This window comes from Kogia breviceps, chromosome 2, assembly GCF_026419965.1.
Source record: "Kogia breviceps isolate mKogBre1 chromosome 2, mKogBre1 haplotype 1, whole genome shotgun sequence".
Classification (NCBI taxonomy): domain Eukaryota; kingdom Metazoa; phylum Chordata; class Mammalia; order Artiodactyla; family Physeteridae; genus Kogia; species Kogia breviceps.
In genome coordinates this window covers 151,656,738-151,680,867 of record NC_081311.1, presented here as the reverse complement: position 1 = coordinate 151,680,867, position 24,130 = coordinate 151,656,738, and the positions used below count along the sequence as shown (strand labels likewise).

Below are 24,130 nucleotides of genomic sequence, written 5' to 3'. Positions count from 1 at the left end.
GAAAATATAGGGAACTTTTTGTTTGTGATCACTTACAAAAGCTTGCATTTGCTTTTATAAAAGGTATATATAAACAAATCTCTAGTGGTGAGACATTAGCTGTCTTCGTTTACCAGCCCCGCTCCCCCCGGTTTCATGAAGTTGCATTAGCAGCAATTACAACTATTATTAAGTAGATTCACAAATTTAGTAGAATAACTGAACTGTGGAAAGAGGGGAGTGGGAACTCCTTGCAAGCAATGAAAGCAATTTCCTCTCCCGCTGGTATGATATACAAATGGGAAGAGTGGGTGAAAACATAAGAACAATAGCAAATTGCACTATTTGTGTGCTTTTTTTTTTTAACTTTGAAGAATTCATCACTCTGTAGACAAGAAGCATTAACAAAATCAGGTCATTGTGTTTATATTTTACACTGAACACTTTATATTGATAGAATTAGACTCTCAAAAAACTACCGACATTAGTTGCCATTTCAGCTTTTATTACATAATCTGCATGGTTGTAATATAGCTTGACCTGCTATCAGAAACACTCCGTAAGGACAATTATTTAAAAATTTGACTGTAAATTATAGGCTAGACAGTCTGGGTCCATCAGGAGAGATAAAGCACACAATAACTTGGGCCAGAAAAGCTTGATATAAAGGTTTATTAACCATAATAGGAATGGAGTAATGAGGGATTGGTAAGAAAGGAAGAAGTAAACAGCATAAGAATAGCAGATATAAAGAGCAGCCACCACCCCTGGGGACAGAGTTTTCAAGGAAGAAGACTCCCAGGGTTGAAATCTGGATCTTGTTGCAGAGTGAAGCTATGGCTCACTGAATGGCAGAGATATGGAAGAACTTGCTGGAAATCCACCCTCTAGGATGCCAGGCAAAACTGTTGACAGGGAGGTGTCTCACCATAGGCACTCTGCTATAAAACCACCCCAGGGCATTATCCAAGAAAGCTGCTCCCACTGGGTGCTATAGGAGCCAAGTGCTGAAGAAGCCTGGCTCCCAGGACTAGGTGGTGGAGAAGCTGTGAGCACTGTAGGAGGCTGTCTGAACTGCAGGAGCCTGCCTCCAAGCACACCAAGCCGGTGGAAATGCTCCTTCCTCCTGAAAGGGCTCTCCAACACACAGCGCCTTCTACTGACAAAGCTCAACATCACACCGGCTGTTGAAGGAAAGATATTTAACTGGCCCATCTTCCTTTTCGTAGACACAATGAAGAGTGGATTTGAAGCTGAGACAATGAATGGATCATTGGCACATAAGCCATTATTCTTTCATATCTGAGTAAAAGCAAAATATCATATACACAATACTCTTGCTGGTTGTTTGATCAGCGTTTTTTGAAATAATTCTGGTAGAAAATTATTCAGAGGGACTTCCCTAGTGGTGCAGTGGTTAGGACTCCACGCTTCCACTGCCAGGGGCACAGGTTCAATCCCTAGTCGGGGAACTAAGATCCTGCAAGCTGTGCGGTGTTGCAAAAAAAAAAAAAAAAGAAAGAAAGAAGGAAAGGAAGGAAGGAAGGAAGAAAATTATTCAGAAATTAAAAAGGGTACTCATGTTTTCTGCTGCATAGGGTCCTATGTGGATCCTGATTCAGACCTAATATTCCCTGCTGTCCCCCTCATGCACTGTCAGACATGGCTACAGATGTACATTGTGGTTCATTTGCTGGAGCATGAACTGTGATCTGCAGTAGGTACCATTAAGCTGGCACAACAACATGCATCAATGTTTTTCCCTTCCTTCCCCCCTCCCTCCCTTCCTTCTAACAAGCAATTTTTGAATGCCTGTTATGGGGTACACACTAGTATAGATAAACAACATAGTAAAAATCTCTGCCTTCATGGGGAGCCCAAGTTTTGATGGGAAAAGCAACAAAATAAATAAAATATATAATTTTGGTGATAATTAGGATGATATGCAGTAAATAAAACAGGAAAGGTAGATATAAGTGTTAGGGATGGGAGCAATTTGAAATAAGGTGGTCAGGGAAGGCTTTACTAAGATAGTAAATCTCAATTTAATCTGAGAGTAATTCAGTAGCTCTTGACTTAAACTACTAGAATATTCTATTGAATTTTCACTGCCAATTTATCCACAGTAATGCCAATTACAAGATCTGACTTTAGCTTTTCACTTCTTGAGGTGGCTGGAGGATCAAATCTCCACAGACCTTAAACTAATTTATATTCCAAAATGTATAATTTTGTGTTTTGCCAACAGATATGCTTAATCCAGGATTTGACAGCAAATAATTGTTAAGTCTTTTAAAACAAACTCAGAGTTAAAGATATTAATGGGAGAAATAGTAAATTTATTAATTTTATTAAAGTATATCAATACCTAGAAACAATAAGGGGCACGTTATAAGTATGGATACAAAACTGTAAGTCAAAGTTTCACTTGATGTAGAAAAGCTTAACTATAAGCTTTTTTAAAAGTATATCAAAGGAAACAAACCATAAATGTGTTAATCATAAAATGCCATTGTATGTATCACAAGAATATAAAACTTTAAAATCTTCTGGTTTAAATTCTTAACTACAGGGTGACTAAATATGTTCAGGATGCTTTGGGCAGCAAAAGCAACTAGTTAAGGTCACCCAGCAAAATCAATTAATTCACTGTGCTACATTTGTTTGTTTGTTTTTTTAATGTATTGTGGTTTTGCTTATAAAGGTGTTAATTCATTGAGTTAATTCACTGGGTAAGGTTTTAAGACAATACTCTGATTTATAATTGTTATGTTCCAGAATCTTTGGAGAAATTACCTTTGAGGGGGACTTTCTAAAATAGGAAAATCTATTTTAAAATAGAGGCCAAAAATCCTTGAAATACTTTTTCCACTCCCTTGAAACAGATGTATATTTGAGATCTGTTTATAATGTGACAGAGAATCATAAAGTTCCTTTTAATAAATAACTAGGTATGACACAGTGACATATCCATGAGAAGCCCAATAAACATGCTCCATGTATGACCCATCATTGCCTTACATAGTACCCCTAACTTAAAAGACAATTACCTTTACTGATTTGTTTTACATACAGCAAACTATTATCATTTAAGAGAAAACAAAATTGATGCTCAAAGCACTTCTGTAGATGATACAGAAGATACGTTTGTACCGTAACCAGATCACTACAGGAAAAAACTACGCAAACTACAGACAAAAATAATAAACTATCCATAAGGAATAAGTTCAATTTAAGGCTTCATATTCACAACATTAAATGGCTGAAAACTAAATAGCAATAACAAAGGAAAATGTATTTAAATAAATGCTTCCATGTGAATGGAAAAGGTTCACCCAGCAAACCCTCAGCAATATTGACCATAAAGACAGTATTATACACCAGTCTCATATTTAAGAGGATTCTGTCTGCCTTGTTAGGCTTCAAACAGCTCACAGAAGGTTGATTACATTTATGCTGCTTCTTAATAGAAGCAAAGTTCATAGCTTTGCATATGATGGCATCTTGTCAGGCTATAAGCAATCTTGAAATATAATTTGCATTTATCACCTCTACTTTTTGCTCCTGGCAGCATAAGAAAGCCTGCTTTCTCAAATGCATAGATGTGCTCAGTGTGCACTTCCCAAATTATGTATAGGAAAATGCTTGCTCTCTAATGTGTAATTAAGAAGAGCTCAGGACTTTCTTAATAAAATCTAGAGGGCAATGATATTTTCTAAGTCTTGAAAGTCTACTTGAAAGCTATTAAATAAATTCTATCTTAATTATTATAAATTTTAAGTACATTTTATTTTGAATAATTAAAGAATATCTTTAAGCAAATTTATAACATACAGAGTTCAGCCTTGCTAATATGGAGACTTAATAAAAAAAACTAATCAAAGCCTCTGGCCAGAAATAAAATTGTAAATGATTTTGAGCTTTTTAAAAATGTATGTAAAATTTCTTACAAAACCATAACTGTTCTTTCCTTAAAAATATGTTCCCTAGTAGAATACTGAACTAGAAAACAGATCATTAATCAAACCACATTTTAAAAATGAGTTTTTAGTATAAAACACTTTCCCACAGATCCAAGGAGATCAGAAAATTATGACGTCAGACCCAAAAACAGAATGTTAGGGACCCAGAATAAAAAGCATACAATGTAAGAGACTAGATCACTTAATAAAAGAACCATAAGCTCACAATAAAGTAAGAGAGAATAGCTATACAAAAAACTTTAAAAATAAACACAGGGAATACAGTTAAATTAAAAGAATCAAAATGAAAAGTGGGTACATTTTCATAAAAGGACATAAAAATTTTGTGAATATCATTAACTACTACATAAATATTGTGTAAACCTTCAGATTTTGGTTACCTCTTTTGGGAGGTTTAAGGTATTGTTTGTTTTTTTGCGGTACGCGGGCCTCTCACTGTTGTGGCCTCTCTCGTTGCGGAGCACAGGCTCCGGACGCGCAGGCTCAGCAGCCATGGCTCATGGGCCCAGCCGCTCCGCAGCATGTGGGATCTTCCCCGACCGGGGCACGAACCTGTGTCCCCTACATCGGCAGGTGGACTCTCAACCACTGCGCTACCAGGGAAGACCCCTAAGGTATTGTTTTTTAATTTTAAATTCTTCACAAAGAAATTTACCTCTCTCTGAAATAGTAAGTCAAGTACACTTAAAGATTTTCCTTCATGGAAACAGTTGCTGGAATAGAAAACTACCAAAAGTTTTAATCAACTAATTTAATCTTTCATGCTTTAATATAGATTTTAAATTTAAACCTTTTCTTTCTACAGAAATCAATTATTGGTAATACACTGTTATTTTCCCTTAGCAAATCAAAGAAGCATTTAATCACACATTATAATACTAAAGAAAACATGATATAATTTAAAAAATTTATTTATACCCTAACTTAGGACAATCAGTTGACCTCTATTTCCACTTGAAAAAAGCATGAGAAAAGGAAGTTTCTAATAGTTTACTCTCAAAAAGGGGAAAGGTGGCTCTAGAGACCAACTCAGAAATTACAGTTGTCCATCATCAGCTAGAATGTAACTCAGGAACTGTTGTTTCTTCTAATTCCTGTATTTTGTCACACTTATTGCTTTCTTTGCCCTCTTGATATGTACGAAGCTGCTCCACAAAACCAGCATTTGGACATATGGAAGGTCTTGCATTTTTCACCAAAGAAAAAGCACTGGTAAATGAGATTTCTTCAGAATTCATTAGGAAGCCTATTATAATTGCAGCAGCCCTGGAAACTCCTGCATTACAGTGAACAAGAACCACTCCATCCTATAATAAAACCAAACAAAAATATTCATTATTCATTTAAGAGAGACTATAATATAATCTTATACTACTTAAAATTATAAAATAAAAATATTCACTTTATCGATTTATTTGACTCAATCTATTCAATCATCAAAATACAATTCATTGTAGGGAATGAATGGGAAAAATCCATCAATTAACCAACACCTTCTCTTCCCACCTCCCAGCGTTGAAATGCTTTGATGATGTATTTGGAATTCTGAAACTAGCTTTTATTAAACTGAAGTAATCTAGTAAAGTACACATAAAAGCCTAGTAACTTAGTAGCCACAACTCTATAAATAAGAGAAAAATCACAGGAAATTCATGTGGAAATATAAATAAAACCATAATTATAAACTAAACAGAAAGCTCAAGACATTCCAGGTACACATAGTGCTCCCATGAAGAAACTAGTATCACTGGCTTAGAAATCTATGTGTAAAATGATCAGTAAAGAAAAAATTTTCTTCCCTTGGATATATTTTATTCTGGAGGGAAGTGACTTAAAAAATAGTTAAACTTATGAGGTAGTAAAATGATGACACAAATAGCTCAGGACAATGTGAAGTGGAAAAGGTAATTAGACACCAGCATGAGGTCAATAAATGAAAAACGTTTCAGGTAACTTGCAAATGATACTTCACAAGTGAAAAGGGACACAGTGCAAGGCCAATGCTGATGGGGGTAATATTGCATTAATAATGAATGTGATAGATCTGATGGATCAGCATTGATACAGGTTAGCTTATCTCAGGCCTTTAAAAAGTTAATGATCTAAATGAAATGTAGAGAACAGTGAGCACACCCAACAGAACCGGACATTTTAATTACTTCATTTCTTGATTCTGCTTTTCTTACAACACAAGAAAGATGGGAACAGGGAAAGGGGGGAAAAAACCTTACAACTGAAAATTCTCTGTCCAAAGCACACATTAACAATGCTATGTTTATGGCTTATTGGATTATTTTACTTTTACAAGGCAGTTTTCTTAGATGCATAAATCTATTGCAAAATTCCTTTTCTAGGTCTATTGTAACAAATTTGCAAGTGTAACTCATTTCAAGAAACACAGATGATTCACAAGAAAATTAGTTAATATTTTAAATCCTCATATCAAAAAGACAATTTCAATTGTTTTCATATATTGTATTTTTCTTTTTTCCTTTTTTTAAATAATTTTATTGGAATATAGTTGCTTTACAATGTTGTGTTAGTTTCTACTGCACGGCAAAGTGAATCAGCTATATGTATACATATATCCCCTCTTTTTTGGATTTCCTTCCCATTTCGGTCACCACAGAGCACTGAGTAGAGTTCCCTGTGCTACACAGTAGGTTCTCATTAGTTATCTATTTTACACATAGTATCAATAGTGTATATATGTCAATACCAATCTCCCAATTCATCCCACCCCTGCTCCCCCCTTGGTATCCATATGTTTGTTCTCTATGTCTGTCTCTATTTCTGCTTTGTAAATAAGATTGTCTATTTATATTTATATATTTCAGAGTCATTTCCAGATATTAACTTTCTGTACAAGAAAAGCAAAATGCAAACATTCACTCTACATATACAGAATTTTTCTCACTTTGTACAATGGCTTTTTAATGAGACTTGAGACATTTTAAAATCATATTACAGTAACCAATGAAAACTATTAATGAACTTCTTTTAACTCAAAACAAATCAGATATTCCAAAGAAACTTGGAATCATAAGCTTAACAAGAGGTGCCCTCATGTCATTTTTAATGTTTCCTGACTGTATACTAGTTATCTCTATTTTGTGATCCATACATATGCTTTTGAAAATGAAACTAGCTTTATTTTCAAACTTATACACTGTGTAATCAGTTTTAGCTATGCTTAATAATGTATTTTCTTTCCTCTTACATTCTTTATATAACAGCTACTTTTCTGTTAGTTTCTACAGCCTTTGAATTTACCTATTTACCTTTTATTATTCCTTGGGTATCATATTGCCCTTGAAAGTATTTCCAAACAAACTACTAGCTTCATATCTCCTTTCCAGAACTCAAAGTAGTGACAATTAAATAATTTATAAAGCAATTTTTTCTTTTGCACTTGCTGCTGTCCTCTGCGTGAAAGGCCTTTGCTCCTCTCTTGGTCCAGCTACCTTTGGCTTCTGTTCTAAGAATGCTGTCTCTCTCTGTGTGAGAGGACGGCAGGAGGAATGTACAAGCCATCTTTGTATGCCTAATACTTAGCACATAGTAGGTATTCCATAAATGTTTGCTAAGCAAACAAATTAATTTTGTTCTGCATTTCTGAGGAAACATTCTCTTAAAAAAATCAAATCACCATTTTGCTATGGGCAGATAGGATTTATGTTATAGTATTTCCATTTTACACAGCTTGCTTTGTTCTTGTGTTGTTATGAATAGCCTTTCAATTAGATTGCCAGCTCCTTAAGGGCAGCAATATACATCCCTGTATCTTCTCAGAGTAAGTAATTCATATTTTTTGACAGATGAACTGAGTCAAGTTCAGGTCTTTTGATATATAGAAAAATATATTAAAATACTAACAGTGGTTATATCTATATGGTGGAAGTGGATGACCTTAATTTTTATCTATCTATATTTTCCAATTTTTCTACAATGTTATAAATTACATGTTTTTACAATCACATCTTATAAATAATAAAGTAAACATGGAATATCAAATACACATTTTCATACTAACAAACAAAACCTTTTGCACATAAAAAAAGTGGATCAAGTAAATATTCCTAAAAGAACTCTTGAGGCTATGGAGGTTACCTTACTACTTCCCTCTCACATGTATTTCTGTCCCTTTGGGCATAAACCTGACAAATAATGCATCAGGCAGAGATAGAGGAAGGACAGAGAAACCAAACAAACGGGGTTTTATAAGTACAGAGAGAAATGAGAAAAGACATGGGAAAATGGAAGACATTCCATCTAGCAGCTGTATGTAAAAAGATGAAAACAACAAACTAGGACCTAGAAAGGTAGTTTTGAAATATGCAATTCAGTGAGTAATCACATTTAATAATACTTGCATACACAACAGGCAAAATCATGAAGAGATCTCTTCTAGAAAAAAATGAAGAAAATTCAAGAATTCTATTGCTAAAACTAAATATGTATTCATCTAAACAATAAAGAGTTTTCAGGGTAAGGAAATATTGGCTGAGGCTAAGATTTCAGTAAAAAACATAAGGCTTGAGAAATTAGAACATATTACAGGATTCAAATACATCTAGTAGCAGAAACATTTTATGCATCTCTTCGGATTCCTAAGATGCCATCATCTCACCCTCAGCTTGCTCCACCTCAGCTACAACCTCTGTGGCTGACTGCCTACTGTGTCTTTAAGCCTATTAAGTTTTGCTTGCCTAAGAACACCTGGCTCTTACCCGATGGCAGTCTCTGCATAGACAGGTACACCCTGAGTTCTGGATTCGCTTGCTTCTTCTGAACTTGGATGGCAAGTCACACCACAGGGTATTGGGTTTGGCTTCAAGGTGGCCGCTGAAGGGGTGGGGTGCTACAACCTGGAATTGTGAGGTTAGTTACCTCTCCATGGGTAAACTTTGGCCAATGGGAAATAGGAGCTGACAGATGGCCAGGCAGATCAATTCTCTCTCTTCCCTCCCTCCCAAAATCTGTACTGAGGTGCAGTTTCTTTGGACTCCCTGCCTGGGGATGTCTTGGGTACCACCCTACCAAGTACCCAGCTATTTCACTGTCAGCTCATTGTGAAGTTGTGCTCAGCAAGGTAAACACATCATCTTACATTGCTTCTCATCCTTACCTGAATCACTTCCTTTTCTTCTCACTCTCACTGCCTAGGGATTGCACCTCTCAAATGAAGCATCAGCTCTTAATCCTTGGCTCAGGTTCTGTTTTTTGGGAAACCCAAACTAAGGACCATTTTTATTAACTATTACCCATTTCATCTTTTATTTGCAACATGTGCATATCTTCTAATATGAATATGGATGATGTCTACATTTTTCCTTTACCATCTAACGTATATTCTACATCTCCTTAGGAAAGCAGCTAATACAGAAACATTGTCACTTTTATTTCTAACACTGTTAGCTGGCACACTGGAATGTGACAATCTAGAGTCTGTAAAATTTTTCACAAGAGAACAGACTGGCCAATACTAGGCTCTGAATTAGAAAACCTCCTCCTTTTCTTTCATCCAAATATCTGCTATTAAATAAGGTAGAATAGTGTTACATTTTTCCAGTAATCTAGAGGAAGGTATCGAGAAGAGTGCTGGGCACCAAAGGCACTCCATAAACATTACTAAATGAAAGGAAGGAAGAGAGAGAGGGAAAGAGGTAAGGTAGAGGGAGATCATCAGAATTTAATTAAGCTGGATTCTATTAACTGTCATTAATTGTCGGGTGCTCCAGGACAGTTAACTTTTCTCTGTAAGTACTTCTACATTCCCATCTATTTATCTAACATAAATTTTGTAAGAATTATATACTGACTAAAAATGATGTCATTTCAAGGTATAATTATTGGTAACAGCCAGACTAGATCACCCTGCCTTGGATCAGTACCAAGATTGAAGTATTGCATTTTCTGTTGGTCTTCTAAACTCAGAGAACCAATGGACAGCTTCTGATCAGCATTTTTATACAATCTCAGGAATATTAATCTTCATAAATACACTAACAGGACTAGAGCAGCCTCTATCCCACAGTCCCCCTGATTACCTTGCAAAGTGGTCAGAGGGCAGGTGGATAGAAACTATCAAAGGAAACCTGAGTATTGGGGTGGCCAAAAAGTTCGTTTGGGTTTTTCCATAACACCTGACCCAAAACCGGAAAGAACTTTTGGGCCAACGCAATACCTATGTACACAGGAAAATTCAGTAAGCAGAAAATTTTAAATCCGAGTATTTCTCAGGAAGGCATAGGAAGATGAGAAATTAAAGTTAAAAGTAAATATTTTGCTGAAAAAAGAGCAACTGGAAAACTAAATAGTTGTAGGAATTAATGAAATATTGTTGAAGGGGAAATTGCATAATTGTTCTCTACATATTCATTACAGAAAGAATAAATATTGGATAATGGACCCATATTTTTAAATATCTGCTTTTGAAGAACTGTGGATCAAAACAAAACTTACCTTCATTTTTGCTTGTTCAATAAATTCAAAACATTCTGGAAAATAAGACAGGATATTGGTCTCAGGTAGATCCAATATAGAAATACTCTTATATACAAAGTCACTGAGGAAAGCATTTTCAACTCCATATGCAACATTGAGAATATGAGTCACCTTAAAGAGAAAAATAAAGGATGATTTTTTAAAATTCTCATGAATTAGGTTAATTAAACAGAGACTGAGATGTTGAGAGCTGTAACAAGAATAAACAATTTAAGCCTGACTCAATAACACTTCCTTCAGGAAGTCTTTTCTGACTGCCTCATCCCTTACCAGAAGCGCTATTTCTATATACCCCCAAAGCACCCTCTACTTGCCTCACTATAGCCCTTACCACTGAGAGACTGTTTATCTCCCTCACTGTACTAGAAACTCCATGAGGGCAGGGACCAGGTTTAGCTTACTCACTATTGTAAGTAAGCATTGTGAGTGAGCAGTGACCTTAGCACAGAAAGCACTTAAAATATTTATTGAATAAATCAATTAATGTCCATATAAAAACTTACATAAGGGAAGTGCATCAGTAGCACACAACTTCCAATGATTATTTCCCTATTTTCCTCTTGTATTCTTTGTGAGTACAGTGGTTCTCAAGTGTGGCTGCACATTGGAACCACCAGTAAGCTTTTTAAAAATATCAATGCCACAGGGTCTCAAACCCAGAAATTCTGATGTATTAGTCTGGTTGAAAGGTAGAATGGTCATGAAAGATTTTCTTTTAAATGGCACACATAAGCAACCTCCTCATCCATCTATACATTCAGGCTCCTTTCCTGGAGTCCACCAAGCAAATGGAAGGAGCCATGTGGAAAGTCTATTAAGAGAATCCAAAGGCTAAATAGACCAGAGATATGAGTCCCTGTTTCTTATCAGGACATGCTTCTCACTGAACTTAATTCTCTCTCTTAGTTTGGATCTTAGGGTTTGCCTGACCTTGGTATTTTCTTGTATCTCATCATATTTTAGAGTACTTGTCCAGCCTGCCTCTCTTGCCCCCCACCACCCTCCCATCTATGACTCTGGCCATGTCCCACTCCTTCCCTCAGCACAGCTAAATGGTTTCGGGTGGACGCCTGACTTAAGCTAGACTGAGCAGATTATCTCAAGGAATTTAAAAAATAGGTGTGTGAGACAGCTAGAATGATCCACAAACTCGGGAGATTTAAGAACAGCCATTTTCTAATAAGTGCTCAGGGAAGCTGTAAGATCTCTGCTCCCAAGTGAGAAGAACAACACACATGTGCGGATAGAGGCCATGTGCCAGCGGGAGAGAGAGGCTGTCCTGGATGGCCTTCTATTCTCTGGCATGGCCACTCTCTTCCCTCGGGTTCCAGAGAGCTCCCTAAATCATCATACATATTCTCTTTCCTTGCTCAGGTTTCTGTGGTCCACAATCGAAAGAGTATTGATTAAGACACTCAGGGAACTAGGCCTCATGAAGAGAAGGCTATAGGCTATTTACTAACTTAACTGCCTTGTGGAAAGAAGACAACAGAAAAAAACCTCAAATCTACTCAAGAGAGACTCTTAAATAGAGAGGAGATGGAAGAAGCTAGAACAAAGGGAAGAACAGTTTTAGAAAATACAGTCTGAAATGTCCTTCTGCTTTCCCCAGTGAAGTCCCACCTGACTGTGCCAAGCTACTCTCTCACTCCAAGTGGACTTCTGGCCAGGGCTACAGGATTCTGCCCTGAATTAATAGATGTGCCAATGTTTTATAATATTGCTGTGTTTGCCTTACCTTTAGAACTATATTCTGCATTACCAAAACACCAAAAATGAGGTCTGACCACTTACAGAATATATCTGTATCTATATAGCTTCCCTATACATCACAGGATTACAGAGATGACCCAATGAGAATCTGGGGAAAACTTGTTGAAAGGTAAAAGTGCTTTACAAATATTGTGGATCATTAAACTACCCAATGTCTAGGTAGTTTAGCTGCTTGGAAATGCAACTTACATATATATTGATTGAATGATCATGCTTGAAAAGAACTGTACTGAGTCTCAGGTCATGGTGGTGGTAGTGATGGGACCTAGCCTAAAACCCTTCTAGTAACCAAGCATATTTTCAAAATGCAGTTACAGAGGTCCTAACAATGGTTGACCTTGTGATGCCCTTTATAATAGGGATAATAAGAATAGCCCCTTTATTGTGTACGTAGTATGTGCTAGGCATACAGGGTAACTCACTTAATCCTCACAGTTAGGCATTATCAAAAAATTATCTTTTGGGCTTCCCTGGTGGCTCAGTGGTTGGGAATCCGCCTGCCGATGCAGGGGACACGGGTTCGTGCCCAGTCCAGGAAGATCTCACATGCGGCGGAGCGGCTAGGCCCATGAGTCATGGCCGCCGAGCCTGCGCGTCCAGAGCCTGTGCTCCACAACGGGAGAGGCCACAACAGTGAGAGGCCCGCATACCAAAAAAAAAAAAAAAAAAAAAAAAAATTATCTTTTGAACTAGTTCAAAAATCACAACATTATTTAAAAAAAAGAAACATTAAGAAGTCTTGCTCTCACCCTGTCTCTTTCCACTCTGTCAACTCCCACCCATATGGTAACCATCTTTGTTGGTTTCTTGTATATTCTTTCAGAGTATCTATATGCAAATATTTTATGTACTCCCTTTCTTACACAAAGGCAACACCTTGGGTATTTTCCCCCTATTTAAAAATGTCCTGGACCTGCCAATGCAGGGCACATGGGTTCAAGCCTTGGTCCGGGAAGATCCCACATGCCTCGGAGCAATAAGGCCGTGCGCCACAACTACTGAGCCTGCGCTCTAAAGCCTGCGAACCGCAACTACTGAGCCCATGCGTCACAACTACTGAAGCCTGCGTGCCTAGAGCCCGTGCTCTGCAACAAGAGAAGCCACGCAATGAGAAGCCCGCGCACCGCAGAGAAGAGCAGCCCCCACTCGCCACAACTAGAGAAAGCCCGCACGCAATAATGAAGTCCCAACACAGCCATAAGTTAATTAATTAATTAATTAATTTTTAAAAATGTCCTGGAGATCTTTTCATATCGGTATCTAGAGACCCTTTTTTTGTGTTATTTTAAAAAGCTATATAGTATTCCATCATGTGGGTGGACTATTGGTCATTTAACCAATTCCCTACTGATGGAAATATGGGTTGTTTTCAATAAATTTGCTATTATAAACAGTGCTTCAGTAAACAACTTGGAACATTTTATGTTACACTTAGTTTTCTATCCTCCTTCATGCTTTATTGGGCATACACCAGGCATTCAATGAGTACCTTACTAATAAAATAATTATTACAGTATCTAAATATTCATTCTAAAATGAAATTCCTATAGAAATTTCTGAAATGGTCTGCCACAAGAGAATTTCTATTAGTTATTGCACTCTACTTAAACCCCAAGAAATCCCTTTGAAATGTGTCATGCATTTAAATCAATAATTTTGTTTTACAGCATCCTTAAGTTTTTGTAGAAACCCTCTATTCGCTGCTCAGCTTACTTTTGCTTCTTCCAGGCATCTAACAGGATCTTTCATACAGAGACAGAATGATCTTTTAAACAGCAGCTGGGTTCACATCACCAGGATGAAAGTGAATTTGAACTAGTGTATCATAACAGGGGCTAGATAATAAAACACTTGACAATGAAAAAATTTATCAGTTTTTCTAATTTTCATTTTTACCCTGAGAAATAATTTATTCATGTAAGCAAGACTCTAAAACATGTTCTACTTATGTTGAAATATTGATCTAAGAGGGTTCCTATCAGGATATACAGTCATTCTCATATCCTTATGTAATTTCAGGCCATTGTCTCTTATTGTCAGGCAGTTATTATTATAATAAAACAAGGGGAGTCCAGTTTAAACACAAATAAGTACATTGACAAGTAAACATATCAAATTAGTTAATGAATTGGTTAGTATTTATTCCTTAAAGAAATTAATTGCAAGTGTTTATCACATAAAATTTTCAGCCTCAATTTAATCAAACTTTTTCTCAGAGCTGTGGAATGAAAGATGAGTAGGACAGGGTCTCTAATCCTCTAGAAGTTTGCTGAATAATAGAGGGGAAAACATGTTCACGGACAGTAATAATAAAAAGTAGAGGTGCTAAGAGAGGAGAAGAACAAAGTGTTATGAGACCAGAAGGGAGGAACACATACTGAACTTGTTCCTTCCAAGAGCCTCCACGTTTGCTGTTCTCTCAGCCTTAAGTGCTCTTTCCCTGATTTAAGCACAGCTGACTCTGTCCTAAAGTCTCAGTTGAAATATAATACCCTCAGAGAGGCCTATCCCCTGCCACGCCTCTCACTGCCTTGTTTCAATTCTTTCAGAGAATTTATTCTCATCTGAAAATATATTTTAAAATCAAGGACCTTACTGCTTGTTCATTTCTATGTCTCCTGCAACTAGAAAGGGGCCTAGCACCCCACTTACATCGTGGGTGAGAGGCAGGGTTGCATTCTTTTGGCTACTCCCTGTCTCTTTCAAATCACTTCTTTTCCACCCTCCAGTAAAAATCCTTGCCCTCTGAGATTCATACAAGCTGATTATTCCATCTTATACCCTGCATTCCTTGGGCACCTGACCCTCAGTTTTCTGAGTCCTACCCCATGTCCTACCATTATCCTGGGTGACATCAATTTCCACTTGGGTTTAACAGGTCCCTGACGACCTCATCACCAATGACCTTCCTCACCACTGCCCTTCACCACTTCTGCAAGACCAATGCCCAGGACTGATCCAGCTCTGATACCATTAATTCAGGTATCCCACTCTTATCTTTCCATCTTCCACTCAGTTATTCCCTCTACACCTCACAAAAACCATCAACTCCTTGATCTTTCTATTTTATCTATCAGCCCCCTCTTGCCTTCACTTCCTTTGTTATTCAGCTTATAGTCCATGGTCTACCTCCCCTGCACCTGACTAGTAAAAGTCCCCTCTATACCCAGACTGCTAAGCACTGCTGGAAAAAATTCACACAATACTGCAGTTCATGCCACCATTAGTTCATGAGAGCCAACCTCTCCTGAACCTTAGTGATGCTTAGCAACTATATTTCCCTAGTAGGCTCTCTCCCTCATTCCCCATATCAGCTCTTTCAAACTTTCCCTACTCTCCTAATAACTTTCAACCCTACCATCTCTTCCCGACTCCCAGTAGATCACCTCACTTACCATTTTACAGTAAAAAGACAAGTCATCACATAGGAACCCTTTCCATCAAATTTAACAACTTTGCCTACACCTGCATTCACCCTTTCCTTCTACCTCCTTAATACAGAGCATGATGTGCTCCCACATCCTTTATGAGGTTCATTCTGGCACCTGTGTTTGGGGTCACACGGCCTCATACTTTCTTAGCCCTCTAGCCATAATTCTTGCTTTCCTGTATTTTCAGTTCCTTTCTCTACCATGAGCTTTATACATGCTCAAAACTCTCCCATCTCCCTCTTCTTTTTTTTTTTTTTTTTTTGCAGTACACGGGCGTCTCACTGTTGTGGCCTCTCTGGCTGCGGAGTATAGGCTCCGGACGCGCAGGCCCAGTGGCCATGGCTCACAGGCCCAGCCGCTCCGCAGCACGTGGGATCTTCCCGGACTGGGGCACAAACCCGTGTCCCCTGCGTCGGCAGGCAGACTCTCAACCACTGCACCACCAGGGAAGCCCCCATCTCCCTCTTTTGATCTCATCACCTATGGGTCTTCCTGCTCTCTTCTCCCCTTTTTTGGTGTGATCATTTCCTCCACCTCTCAATCTTTTGAAATCTGGCTTGGGCCGCCAATTCAAATGAAACTGTTCCCACTAAAGTCACTAACAACTTCTTTGTTTTAAAGTCCAACTGTTGTAATTCAGTCCCAACAATACCTAAACTTTCGGCAGCATCTGACACCTCTGACTCTATCCTCCACAGAACTCTCTGCTTTGGCTTCCATGACACCACAATATTTTTACTTTCCTACAAACTCTTACAGTACCTCCTTTCCCACTGCAGATTCTTCTTCCTTTGACTATTCCCTATAGGTTGGTATTACTCAGGGTTCTGGTGTAGGCCTTCTTCTCTGCTCACCTTGCCCCAGGTGATTTCATCTACTCCAACAATTTAAATCACTACTTATAAGCTGAAGATTCCTGAATCTCTATTTTTACCTCTCTCCTGAACTTCAGACCCCATATACCCACACTGTCTATTGAAAACCTTTACTGAGATTATCCATGGCATCTGAAATTTACATTATTCAAAATTGAGCTCATTATTTTTCCTGCAAAACCTGCTCCTCCCTATTTTGTTCCCTATTTCATGAGATGACACCAACCCTACTTAGTAACCCAAGAAAGCTGAATATCACCTCTGACTCCTCCTTCTTTCTCAACTTCACCCTCCCTTCTACTCTGTCCTGCTAGCAGTCAATCATTAACTTTTGAGAATTCTACCCTCTTAAAAAACCCTCAAATCCATCCACTTCTCTCTACCCCCACTGAATCCTAATCTAAGCTACCATCATCTTTTCTCAGATTGCTGCAACAGCCTCAAAACTAGTCTTCCCATCTCTAGCTTGAGCAACCCTCCAACCTATTTTCCACACTGCCTCTAACCAGCCATCTTTCTAAAATGCAAATTTGATCCTGTTACTTCCCTCCATAAAGTCTTTCAAAGGCTTTCCACTGTCTTTTGTATCAATTCCAGTTTACTCTGGCTTACATGGACTTTTCTGATCTGACTCATGCTTACTTCTCTGGCCTTGTCTCTTGATACCCTTCTTTCTCACACTCTCTATTCTAGGGTTACTAAACTTCTTTTCTGTTCCTGAAAACATCAGCCTTTCTCTTGTCTCTGGGCCTTCACAGAGCCATTTCTTCTATCTGAACACTTTTCTGTCTGCTCCCTCCTCACCCCCTTCAGAGCAAAACTTCAATATTATTTCCTCCAGGAAGACTTCCCTGACCTTACTATCCCCAACCCAACCCAAACAAACATGGGTTAAGGGCATCATCTCCTATGCTCTCCAATAGCACCTGCACATCCCCATCAACACATACCATACACTGTACTGTAGCTGCTTATTTGTCTTTCTTCCCTCTCTGCCCCTCAAATCATAAACTTCGTGTGAACAAGAACCTTTTGCATTCCTCAAACCACAGCAATTCCATGACCCTGAAATCGTGCTTAACAAAATAGTAGATGGCTAAATTTTTCTTCAGTAAATATTGAAATAAGTAATAAATCACATCAGTTGTGTGGGGGAAGGTGGGAGGAGATAGCATTGGGGAAGAAGTGGTATGTGAGCTGGGACTCAAGGCATGGGTAGATCTTGGACGAGAAGAGAAGAGAGGAAGGTCTATTCCACACAGAGGAACTACATAAGCAGAGGCAGGAAGAAGTGCCAGACCTGAAGCATTTCTTTTTACCTTGTGCTTTTTCAGTGTATCCAAATCATGAGCAGCATCTTGTGACCCTATAAGAAATAAATCACATCACCTTGAACATAAAAATAATCATCCTGACTTTTAATCTAATTTTTGCAACAACTCTGTTAGCTATTCATTTATTTTAAGAAATGCAACTTGGGAGGACCTCAGTCCAACTTTCTGAAAGATAATGCAGGAATATTCATCAAAAAATATTCATCTTGTATATACTCTTAGACTCTGAAATCCAACTTCTAGGAATTCTTCCTAAAAGTCCTGGATATTGCAAAGATTAGCTATCAGGATGTTCTTCACAGTGTTGTCTGTAATACAAAATAAACTCTACAAAAACAAAACAAACAAAAAAACCAACCAAACCCAATGATGGGGGTTGGGTTATATTAAAGATAGTACAATTATGTAGTGAAAATATATACAGCCCTTTGAAATGAGAAATGTATAAGAATATTTATGGCATGGAAATATATTCTCAATGTATTGTGATAGCAGGTTACAAAACATCAACCATTTTTGTAAAAACATAAACTATGTATATGCTTAAAAATGGACAGGAAGTATACAGAATAAAATGTTAACAGTAGGATTATAGGTGATTTTTTTCTTTATGCTCATGTGTACTTTTTACAATAAATACCTATTTCTTTTGTAACTTAAAAAAGGATATTTTAAAAAAGACACCCACACAATGATTTAGTGCCAGCTGGTCTGGGAACACCCAGTAGCTTAGAGCAAACACTGCTGGTCTATAGAATTCCACCCACATTCTGTGTACCAGTAGGGCTGTAGCCTTTTCCAGTTTCTTCCTGTCAAAGTTGGCTTTCTAGATCTCTCACACTTGGAAAATGACTCTAGGTAATAAGCAAGGATATACATGAGAACAACTAGTTAAAATAAAGTGAGTGACACAACTGAAAAAATAGGGCATTTATTATATTAAGATTTCAAGTATTTCATTTTCCTGAATTAGGTTCCATTTCTATAAACAACTTTGTCTCACCTTATCTACCTGGGAAATCTGCCAGCTTCTATTATGTGATTTTAGGTAGGTGGAAGGCCAGCAAGTATGCTAGTTGGCCAATATTCTCTTGGTAATATGAGGCTCACAGGCTCCTTACTGAGTCTACATTCAACTTTACTTAAAAGTTAGCCTATCAAAATATTAACATTTGTTAAAGCTGGATGGTGGATATGTAATTGTATGTTATAGTGTAGTCTGTAATTTTTTACACATTTGAAATACTTCATAATTTAAAAATAATTTCTCAGTTTTCTGTAGGAAGTCCTATTCATCTCCAGTGGGAGAAATGGATTCAAGTAAGTTAACTGAAATTTGATGGTTTAATATGCATGTTATCTTTTAAATAATAATTCTACACTGCCTAGTTCTTAAAATAGAAAAAAAAAAAAACATGCATGAATGAAATTCTTTCTTTTTTTACCCAAAACTGTCATTATTATATTTATCAAACGTGTATACTTTCATTATTTCCATTAAATACACACACACATCAAACAGAACAGGTCGGTTATATTCCAGAGTTGGCTGCTATATTTTGAAAATGACTTCCAGAATATGAATATATTGATACAAATTTAGTGTTCTTGAGACCAAAAATCAACTTGTATCACTGCCTTTTCAAACAATAGGAAAATTACACGAGTGTTAGTGTGGGGGAATAATTTTAGTCAGCACAAATGGACTTTAGGTAATTGGCTTGTATGTTTCATCTACTACTTGGTAGTATTCAGTTCACGTTAATTCTCTCTAAATTCTAGATATAAACACCAGCTTTTCTCCAATTTCAAATGATTGCTTTGTGTTACAGTCTTGCCTTAAAATTTTGTTGGAAAAACACTTATCATTAAAAGAAATAAACACTATAAATCATTATAACAATGTGTTATTTAAACCTTTGTTTTGAAAAAGTAGAATGTTATCCTTTTATAAACTATCTTAATCGAGATTTTAAAACAAATATAAATTTTAATAATTTTATGATTTTAACAGTGGCAACATGAATCTATAATTGTGTTAAACTTAATAGAACTGAGTAGCAAATCAATTTTAACAGTATGGCAATTTTTTAAATAACACAAAAAGAAGTTGATGAATAGGACTACAACTAAAGAAAGAAGTCTAATAATAATAACTTAGTTATATTTTACATTGACACAAACCACTAATATTCAAGACCTTGGCCAAGAATTATTAAGGAAATATTACAGATGAAGTAACTGATTTAGAAAGTATATTACGTGCTATTGGAGTTGGGACTTCTAACAAGTTCAATGTGCTGCAATCATAATATATGTATCATAAAAAATAGGCTACTTAAGATCTCCAGAATCCTGTTTCTATTTTTAATATATCTTTTTTATGAAAATACTAAACACTGCATAAATTCTGGTGCAGCATGTCTTGATTTACAAATCTCTATTTTCATCATCAAAAAATTAAACAAAAAAATTATTACTGAAATAAGCCAAAAAGATATTATTACATTACTGAAAAGGGAAATAAATAATATTCCAAAGAGAAATGTTTTAAGAATATTTGTAGGAGTGAACATTCATAAATGGATAGAAATAGGAGCATAAATTCCTATAAGGATAAGGTAAAATAATATTTGTGAAAGAATTTTACAAAATAAAGAGCTTTACAAATTTAATGTATTATTTGCCTCCTAAAAATACTGGGCTTCCAGGATATCAGAAATCCTCTACAACCTTATAAAGTATCCCAAATTCTCACCTAGAATTGAAGCAAAGATCTCAAAATGTCACCAGTTGGGACTTCTTAACAGAATGGATATAACAAGAAATAATTGTACCTTTTTAACCACCCAAGAGAAATGGAATTTTTCACTTTTACAAATCAAGTTGGATATAAGAAAAGTCCTAGTGATTTTTGTTGTAAAAATATAATTTGCAAAACCTAGGGCAAAAATATTCACTGACTAAGATCTTTTATCAACTTGTTAGGTAGTTCAAGGGCCTATGTAAGATTTTTGAAATGCAGAAGCTTGGGTGAATTTATGAGCTAACTAAAAAAGATTTTTTAAAAAAGACATTTTTTTTTTTTTTTTTTTTTGCGGTACGCGGGCCTCTCACTGTTGTGGCCTCTCCCGTTGCAGAGCACAGGCTCCGGACGCGCAGGCTCAGCGGCCATGGCTCACGGGCCCACCCACTCCGCGGCATGTGGGATCTTCCCGGACCGGGGCACGAACCCGCGTCCCCTGCATCAGCAGGCGGACGCTCAACCACTACGCCACCAGGGAAGCCCAAAAAAAGACATTATATTTTGACAGCTTTCTATTTTCTTTATTTCCCACCCAAAACAAAATTTAATTTCATGTAGTGCTAGGTGGGAGCTGTGTTGCTTTGAATAGATGAAGGAAGCTCTCTGAAGCAACCTAGAAACAACCCCTGCATCATTCACGTGGAAGAACTTTAGATGTAACCATCCATAGGTCCCTCGGAATAAGTCGCTTGTAACTGGGCAGAAGAAGGTCTATCTACCTCTCAGAAGAAAGGAGGTTGTACCTGATGAAATTATCCCATTTCCTGGTCCAAAGAGGCGACCATATAAGGACTAGTCTCAGAAGTCCCTCCCAGCACTCGCTCAAGATCCTGGAAGGGTTCCAATGCCAATCTGAGAACACTACCTTGATCAGCTCACTTTGCATAAGTCTAGATAAAAAAATAAGCGAAGTTCATGAAAACTCTGAAAGGGTGAATGATATTTTTAAATTCTACCGTTAATTATTTTAAACCATTATTACTACAATGGAAGCCAAATAACCAAAACATGTGCCTTGATATATTTCCTCTCCTAGAAATGTTGTGCAAATCCTGAGTGCACCTTCCAGACTAGCTAAATGACCCACTTCATTTTTTCACGGGGCTGCAGAAAATAATTGGATATATTTATTTGGTGAAAAGACAGGTCATGTAACAATTCATATAATACATAATACAATGACAACTCATATGTACACTGCAATTGATATGTTTCAAAAACCTTTTCCAACTTCAGGACAACCCTATAAGATAAGCACATACTATTACTTCAGCTTTACAGATGGTTTTTTTGGAGGACCAAAGAGAATAAATGACTTTCACTAGCTCATCTAGTTATACGTAGAGCATGGCTAAAAGCCTGGACTCCCTGAGTCAGTCTATGTAACAATGGAGAGCAGGAGTGTATCAGACTTGAGCTTGTGCAAGTTACTTAACCAATCTTAAGTCCAGTTCCCATCTGTAAAATGGAGCTGATGATCCCTGCTTCACAGAGTTTTTTTTAAAGGAGTGAGATGCTATTTGCACTCCACATAATACCTGGCCATTTCTGACACCCAATTCAGTGCTCTTTTTACTCAAGAGGGGCTTGGCTGTATAAATACTAACAAATCACTGATTTTTCCAAGTCTTAATTTCTCTATTCACAAATGAAAAATAATTCAAACCTACTTAAAACACTGTTGACTATTTTTTAAGAATACCGTATCATATTCTTGCCAAGCTAACAAGTTTGTACTTTTAAAACTGTGCTTCATTTGTTATTTGTGGATTATGCTTTGTATAGGGAATCTGTATTTTCCATAATACAAGAAATCATAAACCATCAGATTCATAGCTATAAAATATCAGTCCACCTTCTCCTTAACACTCCAAGAACAGACACCATGAACAGATGTGGCCGCAGGAGGCATGCACTCCATATGGTCTGCAACCACAAAGCAGGCAAAAAAGCATTTGCCTTTTGAAGTATTAACTCTTCTATAACTTCAACCCTTGTCACTTGTAGTTTTGCCTAATAAAAGTATTCTTTTTACTTTGATAATCTTTAAGGCTATATCCTTTTATTATCCAAGAAAATACAACATCAATGTGTTATCCTCCAGAGAAGTTAGAAAAACCGGAAGAAAGCTTTTAGAAAATTCAAATACCAGGTGCTATGTGTTACTAGAATCTATGCCTCTTATGTATATAGTGGGGCAGAAACATCCCTGACTAGCTAGTGTAGCTAGCTAGTGTAAGTTCCATATCCAAAAAAGGAAACATTTCAATTTTCCAGCAGTTTAGCTGATAGTACAGACTATTATTATTAGGGAGGAAAACGTTAACTAATATAGTTAAATGAACTCAGTAACTTAGTGGCAAATCAAATATACTCACCCAGGAGCAACCATGGCTTAATAACACCAACTTGCAGGTCCAAGCTAAGGTCCTGCACATAACCACAACCTTCCCCACTGCTCGGCTCTACTTCTTCCACAACATGAATTCTGGCATCTTTCCATGTTTCTATAATTTTCTTTCCAGTTAGCGTTGTCACCCTGGTGCATTGCTTCCTGAGATTATTCCGGGAGAATGCCTTAATTTCCTGGTTAAGGGAGTGCATTACATGAGCAGTGGCTAAGAACAAACACAAGCAAATCCAGCCAGCACAGTGAAGGACCGAACTGCTAGTCCCTTAATGTTCAAGTAACAAATGCAGCCTCACTGGTTCACTGTCCTGCAGGTAAGTGTATCAGCCACACGCTGGGAGTCACGAGGCTCCAGCTCCGTTTTTCCCAGAGCCGCAATGTAAGGGGAAATCTGATTGGCCACTGAGAAACGGGCGCCGATTGGATGCTGTTTCTCCTTCCGGTTGGTCGAAAATTAATTACTCTCAAAGAGTTTTCTTACTGTTGCTATTTAAAGCTAGCTTTATTATTCACACCCAGTGATAAAATATAAGACATAATGGGAGAGAAGGCTGATATTTCCTCGCTCCTTAAAAGCAGTGGTTTTCTGGATATGTTCGATCGGTGTTGCTTGTGGTGACCTGGGTATCCCTCCTGCTTTAAGTACAGCTGCGGAGTCACAGTGCAAACCTTCCTGCTGTGCAGAACCGTGCCTGCCCGCCTGCTTTCAGGCTAACCCGGGGGGCTACAGCAGACGTTGAAAATTATTCCTCGCTTCCTATGTGTTTCACACTCTTTCCTTCTGATGTTACTGCCAAGAGGAACATTTACTAGATTAAAAACAAAAAACTGTTGTGCAGACTTGTAACAATTTAAATGAAACCTGCAAAAGTAATTTTCTAATTGTTTCTATATTGCAGGTTAATAAGAGCTTAGTACATTTTTTACCCTGACTTCTCGCTTATATTTTTATTATCAGTAAAACTGCAGAAGAAGTCTTCATACAATAAATATACACTCTGTTTATGAGAGGCATTGGCCGCAAGTCTTTTC

At 37.3% G+C, this 24,130-nt stretch overlaps 1 protein-coding gene across 1 annotated transcript; it reads right to left on the bottom strand.

Moving 5' to 3' along the window:
* Positions 1 to 2,299: 2,299 nt before the first annotated feature.
* Positions 2,300 to 23,483, bottom strand: DUSP19 (dual specificity phosphatase 19). The gene is made up of 4 exons (XM_059054600.2): positions 23,067 to 23,483; positions 17,868 to 17,914; positions 10,428 to 10,580; positions 2,300 to 5,269 (listed from the first exon to the last, which is right to left on the bottom strand). The coding sequence occupies exons 1-4, from the start codon at positions 23,290 to 23,292 to the stop codon at positions 5,015 to 5,017; spliced, it is 681 nt and encodes a 226-aa protein (XP_058910583.1). The 5' UTR covers positions 23,293 to 23,483; the 3' UTR covers positions 2,300 to 5,014.
* Between the last annotated feature and the right edge of the window lie 647 nt (positions 23,484 to 24,130).